Genomic DNA, 16,213 nt, shown 5'->3' with positions numbered 1-16,213 from the left:
TGGGTTTGTGAGGTTTCCACACTTTTTTGTGTGTGACCAACAGATGCCCTGCTGCACAGTGAAGCCCACTGACCAGCATCTGTCTCCTCCCTGCCCTTGGAGAGCGTGGCCCAGTGCTGGCTGCCAGCAGGTCTGGTGGCCACCAAGCTGGCCAGATGTCTGCATGTGATGTCTGTGAGCTGTTCGTGCACTTGGAGCTCATAGACCATAACCTCCTAGGAAACACCACTCTGAGACCTGGGGATGGAGGAGTTGTGTGCAGGATGCTTGCAAAGCCCTCCTCATGCTAGCTCAGAACTGAGAAGAAATAAAGTTCTTTCCTGGAGCAAACAAGGGCTTCTGGAGCTGGAATGTTCAGTATCCGGGGCTTTGCTGGCTGAAGCTGTGAACGGATGGGCTGTCAGTCTTCAGGGAGACTCCGTCTTTTCCTTCAGCATCTTTGCTCCCAGGACACCATTTCCCCTCGTGCCCAGTGCCCCAGTGCAGCTCCCCGAGCTTCCAGAGTCCCCTTGCCCTTTTCCTGACACAGCAGCCTCTCAGGCCCAGCCAGGCCAGCACTGTGCTTATCCTTCACCCAGAGTATCACATACCGTCCCACGAGCTAGCTGCCTGTTTTCTATTAGGAACCAGCGAATCCCTTAGTGGAATAGCTTGAAGCTTTAACAGACAGGATAATGTCCAAAAACCAGTTTGGGATCTAATACAGAGTCGCTGACTTATTTTGTCAATACATTTAAAAGACACTAACATCTCTGATGACTGCTATTTTTAGAAGAATGGAAACACACTGTTTCTTAATTCTGTGAAAGGAGTGTCCTTTTAACATCAGAGGAGGCGCACACACGTAACAAGGGAAATGTAAGGTTTCAAATACATAGAGCATAAACTCAGAATTGAGGATATCTTTGAAATGTTTTTAAATTTAATTTTTATTTTATATTGGAGTATAGTTGATTTACAGTGTTGTGTTAGTTTCAGGTATACAGCAAAATGATTCAGTTATACATATAGATCAACTTTTTTTTCAGATTCTCTTCCCATATAGATTATTACAGAATATTGAGTAAAAGTTCTCTGTGCTATATATATACAGTAGGTTCCTGTTGATTATCTATTTTATATATAGTAGTATGTATATGTGTATCCAAACTCCTAATTTATCACGCCCTCACCTTTCCCCTTTGGTTACCATAAGTTTGTCTCAAGCATAATGTTTTACATTGAGTAAATATTTCTGTGAAAAACTCAATGTGTTTCTCTCCCTCTTGTTTCCTCCCTCTCTTCCCCTTTCCCTCTCTTTCTATTTTCTTTTCTGTCTTTCCCTCATTGGTGTGGATTCTTAGTTTGGTGAACACAAAGCCTTTTTTCGGTGCCTGTTCAGAGGTAGAAATCCAAGCTAGAAAAAAGCTAGCTATGTGTCATACCTCCCAGATGGCGTGGGGTTAAGTTCACTAAAATGTACCTGTCTTTAAAAGTCCCTTAATAGATCTGGAGTGGAGTGTTAGTCGCTCAGTTGTGTCTGACTCTTTGCAAACCCACAGACTGTAGCCCGCCAGACTCCTCTGTCCAAGGAATTCTCCAGCCAAGAATACTGGAGTGGGTTGCCATTTCCTTCTCCAGAGGATCTTCCCGACCCAGGGATCAAACCCAGGTCTCCTGCATTGTAGGCAGATTCTTACTGTCTGACCTACTGGAAAGTCCCAGAAATAGATCTAGTGGTGGAAGTTTACTGCAGTCATGAAGAGGTGTGCCCTTTCTGTGAATTTCTGGGGGGAAAAAAAGGTGGTTCTTATAGTGGACTTAGGAGGATCAGCTCCAATAGCCCAGAGCCATTTTTCCAAAGCCAAAGTTTTCCAGACTTTGCCATTCCTGGAATTCTTCAGCTGTGAGTGCAGCTGCCCTAGAATTCCTGGTCCTAAAACCACAACCTGGATCGTGTGGGCTGGGCCACTAGCCTAGTCTTTGGCTCGAGGCAGCTCTTGAAACGAGCCAGTTATTTACGTTTTCAAATAAAAGTCACCAGCCATCTATTACTAGCAAAGTTGTTATAAGCAACCAGCCAGTTGTTATAAGCAAACTCAGGAGGAGTGAATTTCACTTGGCGCACTGATTCAAAACGAAACTCTGCCATCGGAAACGCCCGGAGATGAACGTGAAGTTATACACATACAAACCTGAAAACATTAGAAACGCGCCAGCTTTGTTCCCAGACAGCAATGGCCCAACAGCTCCTGTACTTGGGCTTATCTGTGGGATTGAGAGCCTTCGGGAGATGTGAACAGTGGTGCTTCTCCCATTTGCTCCCTTCTAGCGCCCCCTGGTGGAAACCCGTCCCAAACCGAGCCCTGCCTCAGCCATGTGCGCAAGGCCAGAGGTGGAAAGGAGACCTGCGCGGATGGGAGAAGGGGGAGCAAGCCTTCACAGGAAAGAACGAGAATATCAAATAAAATGAGAAGCCCAACTCCCTTATCCGTGAGAGACGTGCCAGTTCCTAAAGGTCACAGAGATTACGCCGGGATGTGATGCCCTTTTCCTGATTTGCTGGTACACGATAGATAATTAAAGACATTTGCTGGGGAATAAGCAGCAGATGAAAAGAACAGCGCAGATGTAAGCCTGGGAGAGGAAGCTCTGATTACTTTCAGTGATAATCCTCAACCCTGAGTATAACCTTCCAGCAGGCAAATAGTCATTGTCTGTCTCTGGGGCGTTTTAGACAGTCTCTGGCAAAGGCCAGGTATGCATGAATTTCTGCCTAAATCGGAAATTTTACAAAGGCGCAAAAAGGCTTTCTCTTTGCAGGTTAATGAGAAAAAATTCAAAGAATAGCTTCTGTAATCACTGTGGGCATTTGGCAGTGACTTCGTTTATTCATTCACCTGGACGACCTGTGATGCTGTAAATAGAAAATGACCATGAATCCAATAATCATTGTCATTTACTTTGGCATGAATCAACACTTCAGTCTGTAAGCAGACATGCCAAGTGTCTTGAGAGTCATGCCAAACAAGGATCATCAGGAAGCTGTTTGGCTTTCACAGTTTGTTTTTCACTCACTCATTGATAATTCCCTGGGCAGCAACTAGTTGCTAGTAACTGTTTTGTGCAGAACTGGAACCATAAACAAGGCAGAAGTGGGCCTCCCTGCTCTCAGCTGTCCTTGGCCTTCAGCAGTGATAGAACAAAACCTTATTGTGACTAAAGTCATGGCAGAGTCGGACCTTTATTTCAAGACAGTTGTCTTTGCTATTGAATGAGGACAAATAATTTTTTTTATTGGAGTATAGTTGTCTTACAAAGTTGTGTTAGTTTCTGCTGTACAGAAAAGTGAATCAGTTATATATATACACATATATCCCATATATGGATATTGGATTTCCTTCCTACTTATGTCACCACAGAGTATTTAGGAGAGTTCCCTATACAGTAGGTTCTCGTTAGTTATCTATTCTGTACGCAGCAGTGTATGTAGCAATCCCAATATCCCAGTCCATCCCACCTCCCTCCCCACTCCTTGTTATCCATGTTTGTTCTCTATGTCTCTACTTCTGCTTTGCAAATCAAATGAGTATTTCTGAATAATCTTCCTCCTAAATTTTAGGCTGCAGAAGAGAGTAAAGATAACTGAGAGATTGTTGCTGGATTTATTATCCACTCTGCTAGTGTGTAGTCATGTATTATAAATTCAGTGAAGAGGGCAAGGCCTTTTCCTAGTCCCCAGATATTATGTCTGCTGACAAATACCAGCAATTTCCCTTTGAAAGGTCTATATATTTAATTTAAGGAAAAGACCCCGATGCTGGGAAAGATTGAAAGCAAAAGAAGAAGGGTGTGGCAGAGGATGAGATAGTTAGATAGCATCACCTTACACAATGTGGGTGAGCCTCATCTAATCGGTTGAAGGCCTTAATAGAGCAAAGACTGATCTCCACTAAGCAAGGAAAAAGTGGGCCATCAGCCTGCCTCTGGACTCAAACTGCAGTTCTTCCCTGAGTCTCCAGTCTGCCTCATCAGATTTTGGACTCACCAGCCCTCATAACTGTGTGAGCCAATTCCTTAAATCAATCTCTCTCTCTCTGTCTCTGATCACTTTGATAAATATGAGTGTCATGCCTACAAACGTGAAAATGCCTTTAAAAGAAGCCCTGCAGTGAATGTTTACTGTTACATCAATTTACTCTCATATCATTTACACCTTCTGGAGAGCTGTTGATAGTTGGAGGAGGGCCCATTAGAGTCCTGAGTGGGGCAAATAGGGTAGAGAATACTGAAGGTCAGCTCTAACCTACTTGGCCTTCTTCCCATTCTGTCTTCAGAGGGAGAACCGCAGTCCGCTTCTATCTGTTTACCTTCAATCCACCCTGCGAATACACAGTACATGAATGAGTTCTAGGAAGCTGAGTGATGGGAAAGGTGAGAAATTAAATGGCTAACTGCTCTGTTCTAGGCATTCCCCTTTGCTAACTTACCCAATCTTCTCATCCACAAGAGGAGGCTCATCATTATGCTCATGGACTCAACCAAGCTCTGTGGCCTTAAATTTGTGCTTGGTTGCTTTTTAGGTATGTGGCTTTGGACAAATTACTGAACCTCTCTGTTATTCAGTTTCTTCTGTTCAATGGGGATAATAACATTCAGTTCAGTTCAGTCACTCAGTCGTGTCCAACTCTTTGCAACCCCATGAGCTGCAGCATGCCAGGCCTCCCTGTCCAACACCAACTCCCAGAGTTCACACAAACTCATGTCCATTGAGTCGGTGATGCCATCCAACCATCTCATCCTCTGTCGTCCCCTTCTCCTCCTGCCCTCAATCTTTCCTAGCATCAGGGTCTTTCCAATGAGTCAGTTCTTTGCATCAGGTGGCCAAAGTATTGGAGTTTCAGCTTCAACATCAGATCTTCCAATGAACACCCAGGACTGATCTCCTTTAGGATGGACTGGTTGAATCTCCTTGCAGTCCAAGGGACTCTCAAGAGTCTTCTCCAACCCACAGTTCAAAAGCATCAATTCTTCAGCGCTTAGCTTTCTTTATAGTCCAATTCTCACATCATACATGACTACTGGAAAAACCATAGCCTTGACTAGACAGACCTTTGTTGGCCAAGTAATGTCTCTGCTTTTTAATATGCTGTCTAGGTTGGTCATAACTTTCCTTCCAAGGAGCGAGCATCTTAATTTCATGGCTGAAGTCACCATCTGCAGTGATTTTGGAGCCCCCCAAAATAAAGTCTCTCACTGTTTCCACTGTTTCCCCATCTATTTGCCATGAAGTGATGGGACTGGATGCCATGATCTTCATTTTCTGAATATTGAGGTTTAAGCCAACTTTTTCACTCTCCTCTTTCACTTTCATCAAGAGGCTCTTTAGTTCCTCTTCACTTTCTGCAATAAGGGTGGTGTCATCTGCGTATCTGAGGTTATTGATATTTCTCCTGGAAATCTTGATTCCAGCTTGTGCTTCTTCCAGCCCAGTGTTTCTCATGATGTACTCTGCATATAAGTTAAATAAGCAGGGTGACAATATACAGCCTTGACGTACTCCTTTTCCTATTTGGAACCAGTCTGTTGTTCCATGTCCAGTTCTAACTGTTGCTTCCTGACCTGCATACAGGTTTTTCAAGAGGCAGGTCAGGTGGTCTGGTATTCCCATCTCTTTCAGAACTTTCCACAGTTTATTGTGATCCACATAGTCAAAGGCTTTTGCGTAGTCAATAAAGCAAAGTTTTTCTGGAACTCTCTTGCTTTTTCCATGATCCAGTGGATGTTGGCAATTTGCTCTCTGGTTCCTCTGCCTTTTCTAAAACCAATCTGAATATCTGGAAGTTTATGGTTCATGTATTGCTGAAGCCTGGCTTGGAGAATTTTGAGCATTACTTTACTAGCGTGTGAGATGAGTGCAATTGTGTGGCAATTTGAGCATTCTTTGGCATTGCCTTTCTTTGAGATTGGAATGAAACCTGACCTTTTCCAGTCCTGTGGCCACTGTTGAGTTTTCCAAATTTGCTGGCATATTGAGTGCAGCACTTCACACCATCATCTTTTAGGATTTGAAATAGCTCAACTGGAATTCCATCACCTCCACTAGCTTTGTTTGTAGTGATGCTTCCTAAGGCCCACTTGGCTTCACATTCCAGGATATCTGGCTCTAGGTAATAATAACATTAATAATAACAGTATTACGTTATTATTACAGTAAGATCTTACTATTACACATTGAAATAGTGTAGGGAGTGAGCTGTGTGTATATGTGTGTGTGCTCAGTCACTCAGTCATGTCTGACTTTCTGTGATGCTATGGACTGTCCATGAGATTTCGCTCCTCTGTCCATGAGATTTCGCAGGCAAGAATACTGGAGTGGGGTGCCATTTCCTACTTCAGGAGATCTTTCTGATCCAGGGATCAAACCCGAGCTCCTTGCATCTCCTGCATTGGCAGGGGGATTCTTTACCAGTAGCGTCACTCCCATAGGGTGTGAATTAGTATATGATAATAAGATCTTACTGTAGTGTCTGCATATGGTAAAGGCTTTGTTGGTAGGAGTGGAGAACTGCCTCTCTTAGAAGGTAGGTTTTATTTCCAACATTTTCCAGGTGAGTTTCCTGAGTAGTTGCCCCACATCATATTATTGCTACAAGAAAATTGAGACATGATGTGACTTCAGGTTACTCTGACCCTAATGATCGCTCAACTCCATATCTGTCCTAACAGAGAAAAAAAAATTTGAACACCAGTTTCACCATTTCGTTTAGCATCTCATGGATTGATGTTTGATTTCGGATAAACTGCTGTTTCTTTTTCTCCCCCCACCTCTCCTTCTTCTTCTTTTATTATATCTGGAACAAAATGTTAGTTAGACTCATGACCTACTATAAGCTCCGGAAGCTGTCTTCTTCAGCCTTGCTGTCCCACTTAGTGAAAAGGACGTGGTCAACCTAGCTTTCTCTGCGGCCAGCATCAAGCTGTGAGATACCATGTGGTAGAGTGAGTTACTGAGAAATAGAGCCTAAATGTAATATGATGGTGTAGAGATCAGGAAGGTGTTATTTAACAGTTATCTATCAGGTTCTTGTTCTAAACAAGCCTCTGATGTTATGGACAAGACAAAAAAGCATGCAACACAGACCATGAATCTAGCTCAATGGTTACAATCTAGCTCAATCAGTGGTTCTTAACAAAGGGTGATTTTGCCCTCAGGGGACATCTGACAATGCCGCTAAACATTGCGGTGTTCACACCAGTGAGGGGGAGGTGGGTATTAGAGGGGTGATGGGGCTGTTGCCGCTGGCACCTGGTGCATAGTGGCCAGAGATGCTGCTAAACATCCTGCAATATACGGGACAGCTCCCCACAACAAAGAATTCATCCATCTAAAGCGTCTAAAGTATCAACAGTGGTGAGATTGAGAAGCCCAGTGAGCGATGAAGGCTACACAAAGAAATATAAATGACCATGGAAGATGGTACCTAATTAAGAGCCACAGGGCAAGACAGGTCACAGCGCTTTGGGAGCCTGAAGGAAGATTAAATGGGAGTAAAGTACAAAGGAAGCCTTTTTCAGGCTGGAGGCAGAAATAGGCAAGATGTCTGTGAGAACAGCAAATAGAAGAAGTTGGTGTGATAGGAATTGGTGAACAGTAAGAGTCAGGATGGGTGATCAGATTTTGAAAGGCCCTGAAAATAAGGAAAGATACAATCTTGTTGCCATATGTTGTTGAGAATCCATTTTATCAATTTAATTTTTTCTTGAGGATTAACTGACCTACAGTATATCAGGTGTAGCTGTACAGCATAGTGCTTTGGTGCTGCACTGTGCAGGGCTAAGCTGCTGCTGCAGTCGTGGCTGACTCTCTGTGGACTGTAGCCTGCCAGGCTCCTCTGTCCTTGGGATTCTCCAGGCAAGAATACTGAAGCGGGTTATCATGCCCTCCTCCGGGGATCTTCCCGAGCCAGTGATTGAACCCGCATTTCTTATGCTTCCTGCATTGGCAGGTGGTTCTTGGCCACTAGCGCCACCTTGGAAGCCCAGTGATTTGGTACATGTATACGCTGCAAAGTGAGCGCCGCAATAAGTCTAGTTAACGTCGGTCAGCATACCTGGTTACAGTGGAATTATGAGAAATTTTAAGATCTCATCTCTTCGCAACTTTCAGAAATGCAATACAGTATTATTAACTATAGTCACCGGAGAGTCATTTTAGATGCTGAGGATGTAGAGCAGCTGGCTAAGATAGACTTTAGGGAAATGAGTATATAGGATGTACTGAGGGGAGGAATTTGACCAGTGGGGAATTTGACCAGTTTATTCAGTCACTGAAACAGGTTCAGAGCAGACTCTGGAGTGAGCCTGCCTGGGTTCTAGTCCTGGCTTTCCGCTTATAAGCCCTTGACTCTCAACATCTCTGTGACTCAGAGTCTTCATCTGATAAATGGGACTTCCTTCATGGGGTCATTGTGAGAATTAAGTGAATTAATGTAGAATTATAGGTGTGGGCTTATGAGGGCTTGGACTAGGCTGGTAGCAGGGCAGAGAAGAAGTAAAAAGCCGAATAATTTGAACTGAATCATGGAAGTTGGATATAAAGATGGGGCTTGGACAGAATCCATGATTTTGATGGACTCATACACAGACATAGGAAAACTGGAAAGGGGAAATGATTGGCTAGTTTTCTTATTAGGGCTTGGAAGGAAGATGATAATTCTGATTGGGTAAAAGGTGAGACAGTTGGCTGAATTAGAGAAATAAAAAATCTTTGTATCTATCACTAAAAATCATATACATTCAAAAAGTTTCCAATCCTAGAATAGGTATCTAACTAGTCACAGACCTACCTGATTTTCTGGGTCTTTGCTTTTTTTTTTAATTCACAAATTTTAGTTTTATATATTCTGTATTGAAGCGTACAGAAAACTATAGAGAATAAATATAGCATGCCAGCAGTTATTCAAGGAGTAACGTAACCATTATAAATACTTAACTTCAATGATATTCAATGTTCTAGCTTATATTAGAACCTGTGACCATGAAGATCATCGCTTACCTTGCCAGATCATCTTACAAAGGTTTCTAGGCTGCGTACAGAGTTTATTCTGCTTTATTGTGACTGAATTGTTCTCTGTCTTCAGTAGTTAGTGACTCCGTTCTACAAATACAGTCAAGGTCCTATCTTCTCTTATTTCAAGGACTTTCATAATCTTACATCCCCACTCTTACAGTTCACTACTTGTTCTGCTGCTTATTTAGTTGCACCTGCTTCTTCTGTCCCCCACACATTCAGTTTTCATTTTCCTGTTGGGATTGAAGCAAAGCAGGTGGGTGCTTTGAAAAAGTTATCATTTGATGCTCCTTCAAACTCTTTCATTCATATATTGATTTTGCTCAACAAATAATTGTTGAGTAATGATTAGGTGTCAAAAACTGTTCCAGCCTCTTGGGATCTAACTGTGAACAAAGTAGACAATGATCCCTGTTTGCATTCTAGTTGAGGAGACAGAAAGGGGAAAAATGATAAATTGCTTATCATGTTAGAATGTGAGAAATGCTATTTAAAAAAAGAATAGAGCAAAGTCAGGAATCCTGAAGTTAGCAGGTCAATAGTCATGGGTCAGGGTACTCTTCACTGAGATAGTGAGATTGGAGCAGACTTGAGGAGTGGAGAGAGGGAAGACTGACACCTGAGGGAAGAATGGTCCAGGCAGAACAGAGGTGAAGAGCCTTTTCTGAGAGCAGGCCTGGCCCGGAAGCACTGTGGGGCCAGTGTGGCCAGTGTGGGGGGTAAATGAGCATGAGTGCACTGGGGAGAGGGATGAGAAGGCACCAGGAGGCCAGACCACAGAAGGTTTCGAGACTATTGTGAGAAAATTGGCTAAAACACTCTGTGAAATGGAGAGCCATTGTGGGTTTTGAGACAAGGAGTAGCATGATCTGACCTAGGTTTTAAATTAATTACTCCGACTGCGGAAAAGAAACCATAGGGGGAGTTAAGGGTAGAGCAGTAGGAAGTTAGGAGGCTCTTGGTATAATTCAGATAATGGACCTTTTTAGTAACAGAAGTCTTGCCTGGAGAATCCCAGGGACGGGGGAGCCTGGCGGGCTGCCATCTATGGGGTTGCACAGAGTCAGACACGACTGAAGTGACTTAGCAGCAGCAGTAACAGAAGGGTGGGGAAAAACAGTAAGATTTTAAAAACTGACAGAAGCAGTTGAGACCCAAAAGCCTAATAATACACGGTGTAGTGCAAATTTGTTGAGGGGGGGGACTCTATTTGAGTCTCCAGAAATCAACTTTGGGATGGAGAACAGATGGTTTCTTGGCTAAGGAAGAAAGCTATTAAATCAGAGGGGTAAAGGTGAATCTTTGCCTGATAGAAATGAGATGTTTGCCACTGGACTCCCAAGGTGTCTATAGCCCAAAGACAGAATAATGGCAGTGTCCAAATCGGAGAAAGGCGTGTTAGTAATACCTGAATCTGGTTTTGAAGGTCAATTTCAGTGAAAGGAAAAGGAAACAATATATAATTGATTACTGTCCTGGGTGTCTTTATTCTTATTCACCCTGTTCTATCCTGGAAGGATGACCAGTAGGAGTTAAATGTAGAACCAGCCTCCATGGTGGCTTAGTGAGCTTGGCTTCTTGGTATTCCTTCTTCTCCTGGAAAAGTTATCTGTAGGGCTTAGTTCAACATGCTTCCAAGCTCTCTGGCTTCTGGTTGCTAAATGGCCTGCTAAAGCATCAATTCCTATGACATCTGGGAGACAACATCTTGCAAAGTTGGAAAGATGTTCTATAGGATACAGTAAATGTCTTAAACCAGCAGCAAATGTGGTGATGTCTTCATAAAGCTAGGATGCATGAGTCTGGCAACTGAGGAGGAAGAGATTGGAGTGGCCCCTCTTACCAACTAATAGCCCACTGGAATATTGTTATTTTCTTTCCCTGTGACTTTTGTGTTTGGTGAGCTTGGAGATAGCAGTGCCCCAGAGAAGAATCCTTTTCTTAGGGAATATTGGGAGCTAAGATTGCCCTCTGACCATTGTGGGATTCTTGGTATCAGTGAGTTGATGGGCACAGAAAGGATTCAATGTATCAGAGATGAGTATCCCAATTTCCAGGAAGAAACTGGGTTCATTCTTTACAATGAGGACAAAGAGGACTTGGAAACTGAGGGGACATACTAGCTTCATTTCTTTCCTTTTGGGGATGAAGTAGAAAAGAATAGCTTTATTGCTTTTCAGGCAAGGAGGGGGATGGGTGGGTAGGTCACAGTGTTTCTCCCCTGGAGGCGGTAATGAGGAATTTTATAGGAATAGTTCAAGGAGCAGGGCATGATCAGCTCATGGGCATTCTTCTGATTGGCTAGTGGTGAGTCAGCATCATCAACTTCTGGTTCCAACAGGTCTGGGGACTCCGTGCTTGTGGGCAGCATGAAGTTAACTTCTTCCATCTGGTGGGGGTTTCAGGACCTAATGAAGCTCAGTCTTGTTGTCTCATCACAGAAAGAATTCAGTGAGAGACAAAGTGATAGGTAAGAGGTGGATTTATTTAGAGAGAAACACACTCCACAGAGTGTGGGCCACCTCAGGAGGCAACAGTAGCCACTAGCTTCATTTCTTCGTATTCAAAATAGTCCTGGTCAGTAGAAAATTGTAACAACCCCATTAAGAACACCTAAGGACCAGATCCTACAGGAATGAACATTTGGGCAATTCCAGCAGAGGAAAGCTCCTTCCACCAAAGTGTTAGCAAAGACAAGAGGGCACAAGGAACGGAAGGTGACAGAGGGCACCTGTGATCAACTTATGATGCAGGATAGCTGTAAAGGTGGGAATGGTAGCAACCATGTCCTCTGTTACTCTTGTTTTCACCTCATTTCTTTATCTGATGTAAGAATCCTAATGATGGTTAATGTACCAAGTTTCAGGTGGGAGTGTAATCAAATTGACATCAGCTGGTGATAATATGTTAGCTGATGGGGCTTTGTTGCATCCTGTGTTCTGAGGGCATAGAGTGGATGCTGAGGGGTAGATTGTACTGGGTGGCTTCTGCTTGGATCCGTCCCTCTCGTGTGTTCCAGGAGAGAAACTTTAGAGAAAACATCTAGTTTAACCTTTTCAACAAAACTGTAATGATAATAGATCTTGATTTCCCTCTTAAACATACCTGGCATTGTTCTAGGTGTTGTATAGGAACTCATTCAATTAATCCTCACAGTAGCCTTACATGCTAAGTATCCTATTATTCCCATTTTACAGATGAGGAAACCTAAGCACGAAACACTTAACTAGCTTGCCCAAACCCACAAAAGCAGAGATTAATCTCTGCCCCTGAAGGCTTCTCAAAGGGGATAGGTTTGATTTTCTTGTTTTTACAGATAGGAAAACAATGACTTAGAGAAGTAAAGGGACTTATTCCCGATATAGTCAGCACCCCACCCACCTCCAGCTAGAATTCATATGCAGCCCTTCCTAACCTCAAAGCTAATGCTCATGTCTAATGTACTCTGCTTTCTTAATAATATTTCATTTTCAGGGGCCAGTATGAGAAAGAGTTGCTGTGAAATGTAGGTTCTGTGCACATAAAACAGCTTTTGATATATTCAAAATTTATTTATGGTTTGAAAATAGGCAAATAATCTAACAAATAAAGATTAGGCTTGACAAAAGAAGTGTAAGAATGACCCAGATTTAATAAAGCACTAAGTAGTTAGTGCTTTCTTTAAATATTCATTTGTTTGAACCTAATCCATAGAAAGTTTGAGATCCAAAAAGGTAAGTGTATTTTTATACACAAAATATAAAAATAGAATAAACATGCTAAGTTATATTATTACATAATATATTACATAATATTATAAATATATTTAGTATATTTATATTACTTTATATAAATATATTTTAAAATATATTTGAAGAAATGTAATGGACCTAATTTAAAATCCCTGCTAGCAGATTCCCTAGGGAACATTGTTTTCAGAATCATATTCTTTGGTACATTTGTCAGCCGACATCAGCCCTTATCAATGTAAAGTGAATACACTGGTCATTTTTCATCCACTGACTGAGGAAATGCATGAAACCAGACCCAGAGATAAGAGCCTGAGAAGGGAAACCACAGTGGCCAGGGTACCAGTAACTTATTTTCGTGTTAGTGACAATCTTTCATCTTCTACTAGTGAAGAAGGGCAGGGTAAAGGTTTGCATGTGTAGGAAACTTTCTATTACCCATGCCCTCAGAGATTTCCTCCTTTGGAATAGTGCCAGCAGCCTCCTCTTTCCAATATCATGGATTCATGGCTTTCTAACAGTTGAAAATGATCTGCTTTTCAGATAACACCATCCAGTCGATTTTCTGCTGCTGCTGTTGCTGTTCCGTGCAGAAGCGGTAAGTCCGAGGGCAACTTCTTGGGTGGAATCTCCATGTTTCTTTGAATCTGCTGTTCATCTGCCTGGGAAACTCCTCCCATTTTTTCCCTACTGAATGGCCATTCATTTAAAGCTAGCGATAGGTCACGTGTCAGGTCCACGGTCCTTTCTCGATCCTCTTGGACTTAATTGCTCCTTCCATTGTGTTCCCAGAGCATGCGGCCTGGTTCTCTATTTAATTTTTGTTTCATGCATGCTATTTATGTGTCTGTGTCTCATTCTGTAATTTTTACCTTTTAAGGGCAAGAATCCTGTCTTATTTGAGGTTCTCCCTGAAACTACCAATGTGTTTTATACTTTGGTGCCCAGTAAATGATGGATAAAGATAAAAATCCAGGGTGCCATGATAATAGTAACAGCCAGCATTTAATGGGAGTCCTGTATGTAAGACTGTATTAAACAGTTTACTTTTTTTAGCTCTTAGTAACTCTCAAAACCACCCTTTTTATTTGTTTGTTTTTACAATCCCCATTATACAGATGAAGAAACGCAGGCCTAGGGAGGTTACGTTGCCCAAGGCCACACTATAAAAATGGTAGATCTGGAATCCAAACTCATGTTCTTAATCACTACACCATGTCTACTTTTTAACAATAGATGCTTTCAAATGAGGCGATGCATGTGAAATGTGAAACACTGCCTGACACAGTAAGGTCTTCATTATCGTGATTTAACTGTATGCCCTTAATAGTCACCAGACTCTGTGTTGCCCGTGTGACATGTATTTTCTCAATTTTATTATTCATAGCAACTCTATATGCTCTTAGTGTCTCTAGTCCTAGATTAAAAAAAGTAAAATAAAGTTCTGAGAGGTCCCAGAGTACCTTGCCCAAGGAAATGGAGTTAGGAAGTCTTCTAAATAAAAAATAGGAAGAAGACTTCACTACTAGCTTGTTTATAGTCTAGTGGATTTATAGCTAAGAGTAAAATAATCCTTTGTAACGTGATTATTTTTCAATGACAGGCAAGTGAGGACACAAATAAGCCTTAGCAAAGATGAAGAACTTTCAGAAAAATACACACAGCGTCGCAGACCGTGGTTCAGTGACTTGCCAAGTAAGAAGCAAGTGAGTATCATTTTGAAGGGGGAGAAGGGGTAGAGGAAGGTGGCATTTTTAGGGTCTGTGTTTCGTGAGGTACTGTTTGCTACCCTGCCCAGAACCTAATGTCATGCTTGGCACATAATAAGTTTTCAATAAACTTTTAGTGAATCAACAGCCTAGAAGAAAGGGAAAGAAAATAAGACCAGTTAAAATGGCCTATTCTGCAATATTTTGGCAGAATTTGAAATTGGGGAAAAAATGCCTTCTGGCTATCACCATTTTGAGGCCAGGATTAATTTTCAGTTCAGTGTTAGAAAATAAATTTTCTTGGGAAGTTGATAAGCCCAAACACAAGCTTACAGCATATTAAAGGGAAAAGCTTTTTTTTTTCCCTCTCTCTCTCTCCTTTTTCTAAAGGAGAAAAATCCTTAAAGTGAAATTATTAAGGAGAAAATAACATTTTAAGAATTATGACATGAAAATATTCAGTGCCATGCTGGCAAGAGAATTTGTGATCTTGAGAATTTACAAAATGATGAGTGTGTTGCTGGATCTGAAAATTGTTTTGTAGTTAGTAATTTCCTATGTTTATACCACCAGGCTTCTGCTTTTCTGCAGCTAGCTGGGAGAAACAAGGTGGCAGGCAGATGCTCTCTACCCTTATTCTTTTTTAGCTCAGATCACTTAAACAATAGTACCACGACTCATTCCTTAATTTTTTACAGTCCAACAGGGGCCATGGGCAACCATCAAAACGCAAGCCACTGCCTCCCCTCCCACCCTCTGAGGTTTCTGAAGAGAAGATCCATGTTAAGGCACTGTACGATTTCCTGCCCAGAGAGCCCTATGATCTAGCTTTAAAGAGAGCAGAGGAATACCTTATCTTGGAGAAGTATGATCCTCACTGGTGGAAGGCAAGAGACCGCTTGGGGTAAGACTGGTGGTTTGTCTTTACCAAATCTTTCCTCTTTTAGTCCCTACAGACTTCCGAAGTGTGAAATAGACTCCATTTAGTTTATTAGAGAAATAGACTCTGTTTATTTTCTCAAGGTTTATAACTCTCCCTTGCAAATGAAACAGAAGCTGTTCCCACACCTCTCCGTCTGTATGAATGGGCATTATAATGCTGTGATTTCAGGCAGACTCTCCAAACTAGGTACATGTGGCTTTATAGCCTGATGTAGCCACACACTGCTGTGTGTTTTGGGGCAAATTACTTACCCTCTCTGTTTCCTTTCCCTCCTTCCTTTCTCCCTCCCTCCTTCCCTTCCTTCCTCCCTTTTCCCTTTCTTTCTTTCTTCTCAGGTATAGCCACCAGGGAAGTCTCTATAATTGACATAGAACATTATATTAGCTGCAGGTGTACAACATAATGATTTGCTCTTCGTATTTATTGTGAAATAATCACTACAAGTCTAGTTAACATTCGGCAGCATACATAGTTACAATTTTTTTTCCCTTGTGATGGGAACTTTTATGATTTACTGTCTTAGCAATCAGACATGCAATATGGTACTATTTTTCACTTTTAATGCTTTTTAACTTTTTTAAATTATGAAACTAAGGTAACACATTTACAGGAGACTTGGAAAATATAGAACAAAGTTACATATAGTTCTATTATATATATTATAATTTTTTAAAAGTAGGTAAATTAAGATGTTTAGTTAGAGTTTCAATATCAAACTCTTAAAAAGTAATAGAATGAATATACAGAGAAGTAGAAGGATATAGTAGACCTGAAAAGCACT

The 16,213-nt window shown here is 41.8% G+C and overlaps 1 protein-coding gene across 2 annotated transcripts in view; it reads left to right on the top strand.

Moving 5' to 3' along the window:
* TXK (TXK tyrosine kinase) overlaps nt 1–16,213 on the top strand; it is a 61,651-nt gene that overhangs the window by 6,505 nt on the left and 38,933 nt on the right. The window contains exons 3-5 of one of the 2 annotated variants that reach the window (XM_061420100.1): nt 13,324–13,378; nt 14,384–14,486; nt 15,188–15,393. In XM_061420100.1, the coding sequence (XP_061276084.1) occupies nt 13,324–13,378; nt 14,384–14,486; nt 15,188–15,393 (364 nt within the window). Of the gene's footprint in view, nt 1–12,952; nt 13,379–14,383; nt 14,487–15,187; nt 15,394–16,213 lie in introns of those variants that run through there. The other variant, XM_061420099.1, reaches the window with a different exon arrangement.

This window comes from Bos javanicus, chromosome 6 (assembly GCF_032452875.1).
Source record: "Bos javanicus breed banteng chromosome 6, ARS-OSU_banteng_1.0, whole genome shotgun sequence".
Taxonomy (NCBI): Eukaryota; Metazoa; Chordata; class Mammalia; order Artiodactyla; family Bovidae; genus Bos; species Bos javanicus.
The sequence above is the reverse complement of the archived record's forward strand: the minus strand, read 5'-3'. Positions and strand labels throughout refer to the sequence as shown.